Source organism: Antennarius striatus, chromosome 12 (genome assembly GCF_040054535.1).
Source record: "Antennarius striatus isolate MH-2024 chromosome 12, ASM4005453v1, whole genome shotgun sequence".
Classification (NCBI taxonomy): domain Eukaryota; kingdom Metazoa; phylum Chordata; class Actinopteri; order Lophiiformes; family Antennariidae; genus Antennarius; species Antennarius striatus.
In genome coordinates, this window is record NC_090787.1 from 16594540 (window position 1) to 16611061 (window position 16522).

General features: G+C 40.4%; 2 protein-coding genes across 5 annotated transcripts; both read left to right on the forward strand.

Annotated features, from left to right (window-relative positions):
- The first annotated feature begins 3168 nt into the window (after nt 1–3168).
- LOC137604904 (transcription factor Dp-1-like) lies at nt 3169–11562 on the forward strand. Of its 3 annotated transcripts, none has more exons than XM_068329142.1 (12): nt 3169–3221; nt 5225–5305; nt 5453–5519; nt 5735–5856; nt 6507–6628; nt 6789–6954; nt 7102–7248; nt 7326–7394; nt 7825–7976; nt 8995–9161; nt 9380–9455; nt 9567–11562. In XM_068329142.1, exons 2-12 carry the CDS (start codon nt 5294–5296, stop codon nt 9703–9705), a joined length of 1239 nt encoding a protein of 412 aa, XP_068185243.1. In that variant the 5' UTR covers nt 3169–3221; nt 5225–5293; the 3' UTR covers nt 9706–11562. The 3 variants fall into 3 exon arrangements, with proteins under 3 accessions (XP_068185243.1, XP_068185244.1, XP_068185242.1); XM_068329143.1 differs by having other exon boundaries at nt 3178–3215; XM_068329141.1 differs by lacking the exon at nt 3169–3221 and adding an exon at nt 4385–4452.
- A 281-nt stretch (nt 11563–11843) lies between these two features.
- LOC137605394 (rhodopsin kinase GRK1-like) lies at nt 11844–16490 on the forward strand. Of its 2 annotated transcripts, XM_068330063.1 has the most exons (7): nt 11846–12636; nt 13586–13713; nt 14324–14481; nt 14553–14636; nt 14722–14846; nt 15233–15434; nt 15522–16478. In XM_068330063.1, exons 1-7 carry the CDS (start codon nt 11938–11940, stop codon nt 15809–15811), a joined length of 1686 nt encoding a protein of 561 aa, XP_068186164.1. In that variant the 5' UTR covers nt 11846–11937; the 3' UTR covers nt 15812–16478. The 2 variants fall into 2 exon arrangements, with proteins under 2 accessions (XP_068186163.1, XP_068186164.1); XM_068330062.1 differs by having other exon boundaries at nt 11844–12636; nt 15233–16490.
- Nucleotides 16491–16522: the final 32 nt, after the last annotated feature.

The following is a 16522-nucleotide window of genomic DNA, read 5'->3' on the forward strand; positions in this document are numbered from 1 at the left end:
GAACGACTGCACAGGTTCACTGGCAGTCATGTAAATACTGTATGTTAGTACCACACTGAGAAAAACACCGAAATATACATAGGTATAAGAAGTTATGCAAGAAAAATCTCCTTTATTATCATTTTATTATTACTCATTATTATTATTGCTAATGATACTATTATTACTTATTCAAACAGCTACAAACAGCTACACAGATAAAGGACCTCTAAAATTCTTATTTCACCTAAACCGCGACTAACATTATTGGATTTATTATTATCCCTTAATTTGCTAGAAGTTTTATATGTAATTCCATTTAACGTTCCAAACATGGATTACAGTAGAGATGGGTGGTATTGGAAATTAATTCCAGCACATGGGAATTTGTTTTTATTCAGAAAGTCACAAACATAAGTATAGAAAGTATGAAGTATATAATATCAAAAGGAAATTAGAACGTACATACAAACTAGGTAACGGATCATACACAGACTGAAACAAAAGAAATACACACATACAGCATATATACATTTAAAATACACACAATAATTCAATAAAAGCACAAAACAGGACGGTTCCAGGACAAAAGATCCATCTTTATGAAAGATTGCTCAGAGAAGACGATCTGTGGGAAAAGTGTGTACAGTATGATGGGCTGTGGTAGGTCAGGAACAATGACCCTCGTCCCCTGTATTGAAATCAATCTGTGGGTAATGAGAGAAGAGGATGCAGAAAACAGGATTAGATGGAGATAATTGATTTGCTGTGGCGACCCCTGAAGGTAAAAGCCCAAAGAAAAAGAAGATTATCATTTTATTATTATTACTTGAGTAAAATAGTAATTCACCGTTGTAGGTGGTTGTGTCTTAGCTCATTTTTGGCTCTTTTGTAAACTACAGCAACCAATCATCACCAATAGAAAAGATCATATTGGGTCACAGTGGTTATGTATCACTTTAATTCTAACCCATTACTCAAATTCTTGTTACATCCCGCTTCAAAGCGGTGATCTATTGTGATTGTCAGTGTTTGTGTGTTCCTCCGTTCGTTTGTTTGTTTGTCCGTTTGTCCACCAAATATCTTCACAACTGTTGCAGATAGCAAGATTAAACAAAGAGCATATTACTCGGGTGGCAAAAAAGATGACAGTGAGATGATGACCTTGACTTTGAGAAAACTAGGTCAAGGTCAAATTTCAATTTTTGCACACTCAGGAACTGGATAGGATAGAAAGACGAGGGAGAAGGTCAGTGTGAGTAAGACCATAGATCAAAGCTAGTACTTCGAATTATTAAAGTAGGTCAGAGCACTAGCTTTGATCTTTGACCTATGCAAATAAGTCAGGGTAAAATTTTGATTTCAGGGTGTCGCGGGACGTTGCAGTCTGTGACTGCATTGGTTCTAGTTTTGTTTGTAAAAATTCTGAAAATCTATCCATCCATCCATCGCCTGCAGGCACTTTGCTTGTCACAGGTGTTGCTGGAGCCTATCTCAGCTGGCTAGGTGCAAGAGGCAGGATGGACCCCTTAGGCTACCCCAGCGCATTGCAAGGCCTCTGAAAATATACAATAGCATTATTATCCACAGCTAAAAGTGACTCACTCACTATTCTTTTCATGTTCTTGTAGTTTTTTCCACATAGTCCATACTTGTAGATTATATAACGAATTTCTTAATCAATTAATTATTAACAGCAAAAAATAAAATAACTGATAAAAGGAATAAAATTGTAAAAATAACTATGAGGAATAACATCAGACCCTAAATTCCGTCGAAGCTGCACCCTGAAATGATTTTACATAAAAAATGAAAACACATTCACTCAGCTAGCTCAATATCTTTTCCATTAATAAACTAGAAAGCACTTAGAGATTCCAGAACTTTGACCAGGCAGCCCAGTTTCCCCATTATGCCATTGTGCATAATGTACTCCCATGATAGTTTGAGATAAAATGGCTCATTCATCATGAGAAGTATGAAAAACCACCATTTCTGAGCTGACTTAGACGTAGGAGTTTTATCTTGAAAAAAATGAAAACACCCTTCAACAAGTTTCAATAACACACATAGCAGTGCTGCTGATAGAATATCAACTCATGACAGCTTTCCTTTTTATCTCACAGCCTGACTTAATCACATTCAAAGAGACAAACATCTAACAACGAGGGAAAACTTTTATCTGTCACACCATGATAATGACTCTGATTGCGCTCAGCAGGTTCTACTAAATTGTAGAATGACTGATGTTTGAGTTTCATCACTGATCTACAGGAGAGTAGAAGCACACAGCTTCTAGTCTAATAAAATTCAAAGGCCTCGTTTTCAAGGCCTTTGAATGGCCTCGTGGCCTCGTGGATGATAGGTCTAATGATAGAAAAATATATTTGTTTTTGGAAATAAACGGCTACGTGTGGAAATGGATTTAAAGCAGTATAGCCTAATGTACCAAAACCTAGATTTTACATTTCTAAGATCATTTTAAATATAATAAATTTTGCAGATGCTGACAAAGCATAAGTATTTGGTGGATTTAAAATAAATAAAAAGCAAATGACACTGTGCAAACAAACAAAAAAACAACAACAGGTAAATAAATAATCCCGTAGGGAAAATACTTATTGTTGCTAATTATCCAGAATTAACTAGTTAGATGTTATTCGTGGTATGGGTAATGTAGTGTGGAAGGTGATTGGATATTTGTCTTCATTCTTTTCATTCTAGTTCTATCTGTTTCAGGTCCCTCTGAAAATTTTTCAGAAGAGATGTTCACGTCGCATCAAATTGCATGTAGGAAACTCACGTTATCTTGTCATTGAGTTTGCTTCAAATCTCGTATATTTTTGCAGTTATAATAACTAATTCTAAGGAAAAAATAACACACTTTGCATCCTGCAAGATTTGAGTCCACGGGTTCTAATTATCAACCAGGTGCAAAACATTGTACAAAATTTGTGAACTAAAAGACAAGGTGAAGGCGAACTCCTCACACCCCCAACCAATAGGTGGCGATATATGTGGGTTGTCTCTGAGGTTGGCCGCAATCCACCAATCAGAGAAGATGTAGGCTGTGGGCGTTAACAACTTTGACCGCCTTGCTGACGTTTCATCGACACTGTCCAATCAGACGCCGCTAAAGTGAGACACCGCCAAGATCAGATTGTGAGACGCGCTGCTCTAACAAGGCTAGCAGAGAGTGGTTGGGAAAGGCTAACAAATTGGCTAACTTGTGAAAGGTACCGGTAAGCCATGTCATTCAGCTTTTGACTCGCCGCTCAGCTGCAACAAATAGATATCTCAACGTGTATGTCTTTATACTGTTATATGATTTTCAGTATATCGTCAACACATAAAAAACCAACAGTTTACTAATTTTACTAAATCTGTCGGCGTTGCGGGAGACGTCTGAGGGCTTAGCTTGTCCGTCAGTATCTAGCTGTTTGTATCGCTAGTTGGCTAACAAAGCGCTGATGTTCCGGGGTTTTGAAACGTAATCGCGAGTTAGCCCGTCGCTAAATGACGAAATAGAACTTTCTGATTAGCAAAAATACGAGTTATGTGCTAAATAACTTTTATTTTTAGTTGTGCTAAATATATACTCCAATAAGTTGCACAATTAGCGTGTGTAGCAAACTAGCGATATCAACAGGGGAAGTTTGGTTATGTTAATGTTTGTCAGTTGACGGCCCACGGCGAGTGTGATCAAACTGAAAGGATCGATGTTATCAGGCCGGCTCATAGTAAACAATACGTGTTCCTCAGTATCCCCGAGCATCCTTAAGCAACGTAATAGAAAAATAAATGTCCTGCGTTAGTGTTAATTTATTGATCACATCCCACAAGTAACGTTAGTTTAAACAATTATAAAGGTTAAAATTTTATTTGTAATAACAATTAGGATATGCGCGTATGCATTATATATAAATTAATATATCCGACTACAGTAGAATAAAAATTTAGCAAAGGGTTTCTGAATGTAACTCAGGGGTGAGCAGCTTACTCTAGTTGACTGACAGTTTTCTACAATAGGAGATCGTTGACTGTCAAAGTATAAATAAGATTAAAGAACAAGTATGTCAAAAGTTTTTAAATATTTCTGCGTGTGAATTTTGAATTGCATTCAGTTTGAATAAAACTCATATTATTTCTTCTCCATCGTTAACTCTATCTGGTTAGTTTTTTAATGGTTCTATCAGAAACAATCACTTTTTATGTTTATAGACTGGACCAGGCTAATTCTGGTATTACTGTATAATAGCAGAGGGCGGGATCCTTGGAGCAAATAAAAAGAAACAACATGGAATAAATCAGTTTCATCAATAAAATGTTTTCCATTATATTAATTGCGGAATTATTGAAAATTCTTTCGACATTGCCCAGTTTGTTTCCTGTTTGGTAGGGATTTAGACCTCCTCTTCCTCCATTCTCAAATGCCAACAACAACAGCCGTCGAAGAAACAGGAGAGTGCACTCGTAAGTGCACGAAATCACTTTTATAGTCTTCATTCTCTGTGCGAAACGCGCAGACATTTCTTAACGTTAGCCCATATTCAAATTTGTCTGCAACCTGCAGCATTGAAGCAATGATCGCTAAATTTTAATATAAATCCTTTCAAAACGTGCATAAGCTAGCTAGCTAACTGGCTAGCCAGCGCCACCAAGTTGAATCTCGCTGTTAGCTCTGTTAGCTAGCTGCGTTCAACAAAAGATTATTCATTGCTGTCGTCGTGCGATTATTGATGTTGTTTCTAACATATACATCTTTAATGACTCTAACAATCTTGTGCACTCACTTTATTAAATGAACAGCTTTAAGCCAGCGCGGTAAACTTAGCATGTGTGACCTGTAGCAGAAGTTAGACGATGCCTTTCCTCCGGACGTGCTCGGTACCTGAAGTAGGCCTTGTATAGCGCCGCAAAAGTTACCAGCATCAGAGGGTGCTCCAATTCTTTTTTGCATATATTGTGCTTCATGATTTTCCCAGAACTTTAAACTATTAAGAATGATCGAAATTCAAATTCGGTTGATGAATTTGCTCTGATAACAGCCGGTAACGTGAGTGATGTAGCTGTGTGGAGTGGGCTGTCAGCAAACAGTTGACATGGGCCTCAGTTTTAAGTGCACTACAATTTAACACAAAACCAAATCAAATGTTAAAGCTCGGGGATCACAATGGAAAACTCTGCTAGTGATATTTGAAGCATATCGTTGTCATTGATAATAGTTTGCCCTCTCTCCTTCCAGGGGTCTGACTGGTGCCACAGAACATTTTAATTTCAACTTGAAGCTCAACTCCTCCGGTCCTTTGGGATCATGGCTAAAGATGTAAGTAAAGTCCTGTTTTTTAAGCAAAAAATGGGCATGTCACCCATGTATTAGTTGTTTTGGTTGAGTCATATCTTTTCCATGTGCTAAGGACTCATTGTGTCTGTAATATAATTATAGAGTGTGTTACGTTCATGTCTTTTGCAGGCTGGTCTAATTGAGACAAATGGAGAGCTGAAGGTTTTCATCGATCAGAATCTGAGCCCGAGCAAAGGTACGAGTTAGTAGTAAAAACCTAAATCCAGCATCTTCTGACAGTACAGAATATTTGCATTGCACATAAACTAGTCTTACTAATATCCTATCCAACAAAGCAGTTACTGTTCTTTCCGCAGTGGTTGTTGGTTACTTGCTGGTAGTTGCACGATAGGGGGCAATGGAGTGTCAATCAAAAGCTGCGTTCATGGCTGTTCTTATTTCTTCTCTTAGGCGTCCTGTCTCTGGTTACTGTCCAGCCGACAGCTGTCCCTGTGGCCAAACAGCTACTGTCCAAAACTCTTGGGCAGTCCAATGTGAACATTGCTGCACACATGCATCATGTGCCACACATGGTGAGCGCTGCTCCATACAACAATTCAACTGTATGAATATATAATGTTAGAATGAAGTGATTTCTAGTCCAAATTTATACGATCACTTATAATTATTCAGCAGGTATTTAAAGTTTTCTTAGTTATCAGAATGCTGCAGGTGTAATTGCGTAGAGATTAATTCACCGGGTTCGGCGACTGTCTTACTGTTGTGTAAGCCCCTCCATTATCATTGTGAGGTGACCGAGCAGAGGGTAGGTGGAGGCAGTTGATCCTAAGCTTATCAACTCTCCTGTCAGCAGGATTACACCCATCATCCCTTTACATACATGGAATGTATACATAATGGATATCAGATTAGTGAGGAGATGTACTTAGATATCACCTTAGTGAAGAGATAAATCACCTATCTGATGCCTTATATCAGTATTATGGATAAATATTTTCAGTCATTTCTTTCATCCATGATGTTCCTAACCAACATTACAGTAGTTAGTTAACATGCCTGGATTAGTAATATGTGTTGGGTTTCCTATTTTTGTTTTTTTCAAACAACTATCATTTACTGGTTATGTTGCACAACCCAGAAAAAGTGGGCGGATGTGTCGAAGCTCTTTTTGAGAAGCTGGAACCCATTTTGTAATATTGCCTCCCTTCCTTTTGCTTTGTAGGTGATTGGAACACCACAGAGGCCTACAGTATCAAATACCATTTTGGTTAACAGTCCACATACACCCAGTTCCCAGTTCCTCACTCAGAGCCAGCCGTCTGATGCCTCCCCTTGGTCATCAGGGTAAGCCTTTTCTATTTTCCTTCAGTTTGTAAGAATGAGACAGAATTGATATTTTTAATCATCCGTCAAGTTTGACGTTGAACATGAAATATCGAAAGTTTGCAGCACTGATTACTGGTCTGACAAGTAAGCGCGTTTGTTTGATCCGTTCTGTCTGCAGCAAACGAGGCAAGAAAGGAGAGAAGAACGGGAAGGGCTTGAGGCATTTTTCCATGAAAGTGTGTGAGAAGGTGCAGAAAAAAGGAATAACCACCTACAACGAAGTCGCAGATGAACTGGTCGCAGAATTCAGCTCCTCAGACAACCACATGTCACCCAATGACGCGGTGAGTACTACAGCGTCGCGATCAAACCACAACGATGCCACATTTTTTTTGCAGACAAAGGAAATATGTGGACAAATGGAAGTATTATAATCCAAGACTTTACAGAGTTGTTTAAAGTTTGTTTTTTTCTTATTTTTATTCTTTTAGCATGTGTACGACCAGAAAAACATCCGGCGGCGTGTGTACGATGCTCTTAATGTGCTCATGGCCATGAACATCATCTCGAAAGAAAAGAAAGAGATCAAATGGATTGGGCTTCCCACCAACTCAGCGCAAGAGTGCCAAAACTTAGAGGTAGAAATATAGAGTTCTGTTTCACATGTTGTGGTTCGTCATCATTTTTAATCACCGTTCTTTTATTTTAACTCTAGGTGGAGAGGCAACGGCGGCTGGAAAGGATTAAACAGAAACAGTCGCAGCTTCAGGAGCTCATACTACAGGTGGGCATGAAGGCCTGTCATCAGTGTTATCTACTCCAGTCGCCATGGTAACCACGTCGGTTCTGTTGGGACGGTTGTTCGCTGTGATAACATCAGAAACATCTTTTTTCCTCATTGAGAATTTATTGAAGAGGCACTTTATTTGTGTAATAACACGTTTATTACATAGGTCATAGGCACTGTTGAGCTGCACTGCAATATATTTTCTGTACTTCTATATAAGTACTTATTAGGTGTGCATTGGATCATAATGTACAAAACATTCATTTAGGGTGATGATGTGAATGTTTTAGATTTCTGTAGCTGGACTTCTTGAACTACGCAGACTGCTGCGTCAGTCATCCGTGTTTTTTGACGTGTTTTCTTTTACGTTGTCGATTTAAATGTACTTCCTGTAGTTGAGTCATCTGTGTTCAATCTCGTCTTACAGCAAATAGCTTTTAAAAACCTGGTTCAGCGGAACAGACAGACAGAGCAGCAGGCAAACAGACCTCCACCTCCCAACTCCATCATCCATCTTCCCTTCATCATCGTCAACACCAGCAAGAAGACCGTCATCGACTGCAGCATTTCCAATGACAAGTACGAGCATTTTTCTTCAGCATGTATTTTATTAAGATCAAAAGAAAAAAGCGGTGTTGGACACTAATCAAACTCCAGTGCCTTATGCCTATACTTACGAGTCTGACTGGAGGCTCAAATTCAAACCTGTGTGGAGTTTGGGAAATGATTTTCAGTGTCAGGATCAGTGTGAGACACACACACAGACACACAGAAGAGGGTTTAATCATTAATTGTGTAGAGACTCTCCTACTGGAGTCTCTACACAACAATTATTTAGTTGAATGCAAGAAAAAAAAAATTGGAGGAAGCAAACTGTCATTCAGTGCCTTTTACCTCCGCTGAGGGATGGAAACATCTGTTGATTAAAACATCTGTCTGTCAGAATCATCAACTCATGAAATGAATTAATCAGCGGTTCACGTGTCGTTTTAGAGGTGGGTAGTGCCACCTTCTGTATCTGAGTCTGGATGTTGCTTTTAAATCAAGCAAGAAGGATTTTGCAACAGCAACAAGTTCTCGTTTCGTTTCTTAGCTTCGGTCGTTTTAATTGAACCATAATGACGTTACTTTTTTTGAGTTTGGCTTTTATATCCAAGGTCAGTCCTGTTCCCTGTGAAACTGTGAGGACGTTGTGACCTCAACCAACCACAGATGGATCACTTTAAAGTTCTAGTTTGGGGTCAATCAGAGTATTTTAAACGTCCCACTATTCATACTTGTGATCCCATGCTGTGTTTCTGTGTTTACATGATTACAGTATTTTCTGCATTATAAGGCGCACTTAAAAGCCTTTAATTTTCTCAAAAGCCGACAGTGCGCCTTGTAATCCAGTGTGCCTTATATATAAAAAAAAGCTTTAAAATAGGAGATTCATTGGAGGTGGGCCTTATTTTCCAGTACGCCTTATAGTGCGGAAAATACTGTGCATCCTTTTGGGTTATATGTTGTTCAATGTAGTGGATATGTTTTCAAATCGTGTGTTTCAGTGTATAATTAATCCTTTGTGTTTCCTGGTCTTCCTCTTTCTCATCCGCAGGTTTGAGTATTTGTTCAATTTCGACAGCATGTTTGAGATCCATGACGACATCGAGGTGCTGAAGCGGATGGGTATGGCCTGTGGTCTGGAGGTGGGGAAGTGTTCTCCAGAGGACCTGAAGGTCGCACGCAGCCTGGTGCCCAAAGCTCTGGAGCCCTACGTTATAGGTGGGTCTCACAGATCCTCTTTTTCATATTGAGTTCCTTTTGGAAGTTTTATTTAGCATATTAGTACAGTAAGTGTGTAGGAATTCCTTTTTTTGCAAGTTTTTAGACTCATCCCTGTGCAGATTTTTTATCATTTTGACGTGATCTGAATTAAATGTGGTTTCTCTATGAAACGAATCCAGAAGCTAAATATTTTTTGGCATTTTACATGTTTGCAGAAATGGCCAAGGGTCCCATCAGTAATGTGTACATCAGTGGAGGGTCCTCAGCCAACGGAGCCCGTTACCCAGCCAGGTGAGAGTTCTGATTTGTAATTGACCGGAGAAACGGGACAGAATAACAGTTGTTGTGTTCGACCGTTATGTCAGAGCACACGAATAAACTCCCATCGTCCTCCTCTTCCAGCGACGGCTGCACTGACGGCACCATGGCCTCCAGCTCGAACGACTCTCACTACAGCGGCTCTCGCGTAGAGACTCCGGTTTCTTATATGGGGGACGACGACGACGAAGACGAGTACGACGAGAATGACGACGAGGACTAACCGGTCTCCGCTCGCCGCTCCAACAAACAGTCCTTCAAGCCACCTTCACCCGTGGGAGTGTAGTCCCTTCTTTGTGTGTGCGTCTTTGACCCCCCCTCCCCTGTTTCCCCCATGCCTGTATTTCTGTCTGGCTTTCTCAGGGGTGTAGATGAATTTTGAGAAAATGGAGGTGTGTGTCGCACACATCCTTTCTGCTCCCGAAGCACCGGCACCAGCTCTGTGGGCGGTGTTGTCCCAAGAGAACTGTAGTCTGTGGCCCAGCCACCACCTTGAAGTCTTTGTGTGTCTAATCCGCATCTCAATAAGCCATCCCACAAAACGACCTTCTGTAAAACCTACTGCTGTTGGAGAATGTATAATAGACTTGTTTGAATAGTTATTCCTATTTTTTTTTCTTCCTGCAACTACATATGGCAGGCATGATGATGATGATGATGATCAAAATGTTCCAAGATAGCCAAAGTGTCTGCTTTATCACGCTGTGCTTGTGCAACACCGTGGATTCTGATTGGCCTGATACAGGTTGTCATGGCAACCCTGGATGGGGCTTAGTTTGGACGTGTTGATTCAATTTGTTTTGTGTTCTTGGCAATAATTTGAGATAGTTTCTTACCCTTCATCGTTTTTGGGCAGGCTTCCTTTGGTTCTGTAGGCAGCTGCTTTTCCTGCTCTTGTTTGCATTTTTAAAAAAAAAAATTTTTTTTTAATTTTTTTTTGTATTTTGGAATTGAAAAAAATTCTCTTATCACCTTGTTAACACCTTGGTAGTGTTTACAAAATAATGGCACCAGCAAGGTAAAGACTTTTTTAACCCAGACTCCCAATAGATAACAAATATGCTTTTTTTTTTGTGAATTAAATATATAAATCCTACAACGATTGTAGCTTATAGTATCCTCTAGAGGCCAGTGATAAGGTTAGACCTTCAAAAAGTTATTGATGTAAAAAAAAAAGTGTGTTTGCTTAGGTCTTTATGTACTCCCCTTCAAAGATCTCCCTTTTAAAAATTTAGCAACACATGTACTGACTCTTCCAAATACCTTTTCTGTAATCTAATATAAGTTTGCAAATTAAAAATATAGATTGTTTTAATAATTCTACCGTCATGTGGTTTTATGCAAAATGAAGGTGTTAGCGTGTGACATCAGCAAATCACTTTTAATTTGAAAGAAAAGCTCCCAAGTCGTTTTTAAAAAGGGACACAAAAAGACCCCAAAAGAGCTGAGCTTGAGTCCCTCGGATCATTTCAGACGAGTGGCTCTTTAAAGAGCCCACAGATCACGACGTCCCCGACACAGTCGAGCCAGAGAGGTGGGTTGTAGGAGCCGTTTGCTTGAGGAGAGAAAACTACACGTAGAAAACCCAACAGGATCTCTGGGAGGTGAGAACAGCTATCTCCTGCTTCTACGACCGTCATGGACTCTAAAATCATATTTTACCATCATTTTTTAAAATTCCTTGAGTGCTGACTGTCCCTGCCCTCCCCCCGCGCATGCACACACACACACACACACACTCCCCGCTTTAGTTAATGACAAGCCCAAATGTTTTTGACATGAACTACTCAGGCCCTGGACGCAGTTGCAGCAGGCACAGGTTGGATGTTTAGGTTTTCACCCTCAAAACCTGTCTCTCATATAAACGCTAGTGTTGAACTTTTGTTTTTACTTATTTTAGTGTAAGAAGAATGGCACGGCTGGATGCATTTTGAAGGATCACTACTGTGATAATCTGTTACACATCTGTTTTGAATAATATATAGTAAAACAGTCTTGTGTTTACATCCATGTCAGATTATCTGAGGATGGAATTAACCTCAGTAAATTAAATTCGAGTTAAATTAAAAGCATCTTGAACTTTGGAGTCTTTTTATTGACTGTAAAAGTATGAAAAATGTAGTGTATTTCTAAAATATCCCAGTATGTTGTAATTATATGCGGGCCTCCTGTTGATGTTACCAAACTTGACTAAATATCCACCGACTTCCTGAATGGTTTCCACATGAGGGTCCCAGCAGACTGACTGGTGACACTCCAGCTTCATATGCAGTTCTTCTCTTATCATGTGCTTGTCTGGGGCATTAGGGTGTTAATGGATTACTGTAAAGGTGTTGACTCAGGTGTGTGTGTGTTAGGGTGGTACGGCTCTGAGTGTGCTAGTTGAGACACCAATCCCTAGCTCCCACTGAAATGCCTCCTCTCGGCGCTGCCTAACAGCCTCCTTCCCCTCACGATGGATATCGGAGGACTGACCACGGTGGTGGCAAATTCTGCTTACATCAATGCTCGCGGAAGCATCGATGGCTCCAACCCGGCGGCGGCTCGGGATAAGAAGTACCATTCTCGTCTCAAACTGCCGCACATCACCGTGTGCGAGGGCCTGAGGGACACCCTGGACCTGGCCTTCGATTCGGTCTGCGTGGAACAGCCCATAGGTAAGCGCCTCTTTAGGGAATTCTTGGATGCCAATCAAGAATACAACGGGCCTTGCCGTTTGTGGCGAGACATCGAGGACTACGACCTGGCAGAGGATTCCGACAGGGAGAAGAAGGCCTCAAAGATTGTCAAGCGTTACATGGATCCGTCTGCCAAACTCTACTGCCCCTTCCTGCCCGAGGACATCATAGCTAAGGTGAAAGAAGGCCAGGAGGCCGTAGGCGATGACTTGTTCTCTGCAGCGCTGGCGAAAACACTGGACTATTTGCGGGAAGCCCCCTATATGTTCTTCATGGAGAGCCTGTATCTGAAGCGGTTCCTGCAGTGGAAGTGGCTGGAGATGCAGCCCATGGATGTGGACTGGTTCCTGGACTTCCGTGTACTGGGGAAAGGTGGGTTTGGGGAGGTGTCAGCCTGTCAGATGAAAGCCACCGGGAAACTGTACGCCTGTAAGAAACTGAACAAGAAGAGATTGAAGAAGAGGAAAGGTTATGAGGTGAGAACCATCATCCTTCACTCACTAGGCAGCCGCTCGTCTGCATTGAGACAGGATGCTTTTATCCTGATGGATTTAAACGGATTAGTTAAATTAATTGTTATCAAGTATTGGCAAGGTCAAGGTTGCAATATCTTTACCAGAAGTATTTACCTTTGCACTAACTTTGGGAAATATTCCATATTTAGTGTTTTTCCCATTGAAAGTAAAACAGGGTTGTAATGGCAAAGTCCTTATAAACATAAATAATAATCATTTAAAAAAATTATAATAAAATTGATATCTATGGATCGGTCTGAAAAGATCTGATGCATTGAAAGAAAAAATATTCTGTATTACTATATTACTATATTACTTTAATGAGATGGCCCGTTTGTGTACCAGCAGACAATGTGTGCAGCCGTTTTAAGGACTCCCCCAGAGTTAAAGGGTGAGAATTAAGTTTTAATCCTTTATGTTATCCAATGTGCAAAATATTTATGTATTTGCCTGGAAAAAAAAGGCAGTAGTGTGTAAATTCGCGAAAACCAGAGTTCAGTAGATAAACTTTGACCCCTGCTCCTCTTTACACAATGTGTGCAGTAATTTCCTCAGATGAGATTTGCGACGCATCCAACAGTTTTGACTATTAAAGGTATTTTGTTGGCTTGGCGTTCCAGAGAGAACGCCCTGCGATGGTGCTAATCGTCTTTGTCCCTGCTTCTGTTTTGTTTGGCTTTAGCCTGCAGTATTAAACAAGTGAGAGAGGGATAGAGCGATTAGCATAAGCTTTAGTGGAAAGCTCTTCTGAATGGAACTTCTTGGCACAGTTATATGAGGTCACCAGTCGAAATATACTTCAACCTTTTATTCAGATATCATGCATGTGAGGATAATCCTCTTCAGCTCCCCTGAATGTGTCCCTCTGCAGTGGTTTCTCCAAAGTGTCTTTCCTCATGTGCTTCTATAGGGGGCGATGGTGGAGAAGAGGATTCTGGAGAAGGTTCACAGTCGCTTCATTGTGTCTTTGGCGTATGCCTTCCAGACAAAGGAGGAACTTTGTCTGGTCATGACCATCATGAACGGAGGAGATCTCAAGTAAGATCACATTCTGGGAAACCCGAACGGGAACACAAGAGGCCCAGTGAAGAAGAAGAAGTGAAAGCAAATGTTCTTCATCCACTCGCTTCTGTGTTACTGCTGAATTTACAGGACATACATTTGGATAGCAAACTGTCCAACACAGATAGTATATGCAGTGTAGTCACCCCAGTATGAGAGATCTTATAATTCTATAATTAAAAATGTATTTATTAACAATCATGCACCAGAATCAATTGCAGGATAATGCTTTCTAGGTACCGTGGCTGGGATTATATACAAAAACATCAGTGTGTGTGTTTTTCGGACACATGAACGTCTTATTATCATAAAAACTACCTCAATTCATTCTTCCAAAAAAAACCAAAAACCCAGCCATTGGTTGAAGTCACTTTCATCCACATATGCTGCATTTCCTCTCCAATTATGCTTTAATTTCTTGCAAATCACATCTTCATGTGTGCACACTGCCTTCAAGATAAGAGCATGGTAACAGAAGGATCATGCCATGTCAAATAAGTACATACACCTCAGATATTGAGTTTTAAACATTTAATGTTGAACATGTATGCAGACGATACATTCATTTGTTCTCTGGTCCCTGAAGGTACCACATCTACCTGGTTGATGAGAACAATCCAGGCTTCTCTGAGTCCAGAGCATGTTTCTACATCGCACAGATCATCCAAGGCTTGGAGCACCTCCACCAGAAAAGAATCATCTACAGGGATCTCAAACCAGAAAACGTGCTCCTAGATAATGATGGTAAAGCGTTGTTAGACCGCGTGTCCGTATCCCTGTGTGTCAAGCTGCTCATCTGTCTTTTTGTCCACTAGGGAACGTTCGTATATCAGATCTGGGTCTTGCTGTGGAGCTGAAAGAAGGTAAAACCGTGACCAAAGGATATGCTGGGACACCAGGTGGGTCTTGTCTCTATCAAGATGGCAGGTTTCTGTTTTTAAATTCATTTTACCTGCCTAATGGGGTTTTCCATTCATGCTTCAGGGTACATGGCGCCAGAGATGCTGAAAGGAGAGAAATACAACTCGTCAGTCGACTACTTCACGTTGGGAGTGACTCTGTTTGAGTTCCTGGCTGCGAAGAACCCGTTCAGAAACAGAGGAGAAAAGGTGTGTTGTGTCTCATTGAATCTGGAACAGAATGAAATCAAAGAAAATGAAAATTCATTCAGGGCAACCAATAAAATCACTCCCCCCCAAACTCAACGCAACTATATGTTTATGGAAAAAAGTGATCAATCAATAGGTTTCTGGATTAATGCGGTTTACAAACTTCGCGAAAACCAATAATAATAATAATAATAATAATAAGCCTTATTCTTTCACTACTTAAGCTATGATTTGAAAACATCCCATCATGCTTCACATGTAGACATTTTGATTTAATGTTTCATAGATCAACTTGAGGAAAGGTGACATGATGCTGCGCGTCCTCGAAGAGAGCTCATTTCTTATTTTTGGAAAATGTTAAAAGTAGATGTTTTTCTTGTTTTCAGGTTGAACGTGAAGAAATGAAGGAGCGCATGCTGACGCGGGTGGTGGCCTATCCGGACAGTTTCAGCGAGCACGCGAAGTCGCTCTGCGACGGCCTGCTCGCCAAAGAGGTGGACCAGAGGATGGGATTTAAGAATGAGTGCTGCGATGACATCAGAGCCCACCCGTTCTTCAGTGACCTCAACTGGAGGAAACTCAATGCAGGTACCGTTTACACACTTGGTCAGAGTCATGTGACACCTCATAAAGATGGCTTCACTCCTCCTGTGTTTTCTCTTCTCACCTCTACAGGTATTCTGCCTCCTCCTTTCGTCCCCGATCCAAAAGTCGTGTACGCCAAAAACCTGGACGACGTCGGGGCGTTCTCTTCGGTGAAGGGAGTTACCTTGGAGGATCCTGATAAAGCCTTTTTCGATGAGTTTTCCTCCGGCAACATCCCCATCCCCTGGCAAGAGGAGATGATCGACATGGGCATTTATGGGGAGCTCAATCTTTGGGGTCCCGAAGGAAAAATCCCAGATGATCTTCGCAGGGAGTCGATATTAGAGCAGCCAAAGTCGTCCACCTGCTGCTTATCGTAGAGTCATCTCAAAAATACTTCATTTAGAGCAAAGACTTTCTTTGAAATGTGGGGGGAGAAAAAGCACAGAGGCACGATGCTGCCGAACCGTCTGATGGAAGAGAATCTCAACTTAAAAAAACAACTTGTTGACATTTATTTTGCTACCCTGACATTCATCATCTCATCTTTACTTTAGTTGTCCATCTCTGTTCACTCTCTTCTCTTTATGTGTGCATGTGTAATATTACTGTGATGCTTCTAGGTCTAATCATTTAGCCATGCGGGATGATGCATATTATAAAAATGTAAATTGTAAATTCTCTATAGGGTATGCTGCTTGTCATTTAAAAGAAACTGCTTGTTTTTCCATTAGTTTTTAATAATACTCTGCTAAATTAAAGACACCAGTAATGCAAAGTTTCACGCTTTTGGAAAGCATTTTTATGTGTTTATTTCATGGTTTTTAATTCATTTGCTGCAAAAGCATCTAAGAGCAGAACACCAGTGTAGTTGTTATGGGATACATTTCATTGTAGACAATTTTTAAAAGTAAATATTTTTTAAAATTGCAAACAAAAAAAGTCAGAAAAATCAAATGTATAGAGAAGTTCCGACAAATAAAATGGCTTATAAAAGAAATTTGAGTCAGGAACTAAATTTTTGCTTTTTGATTGCTAGTAAGAGTTACTGCATCATCCAGGAATGTTATATAAAAATAGTTTTATTCACA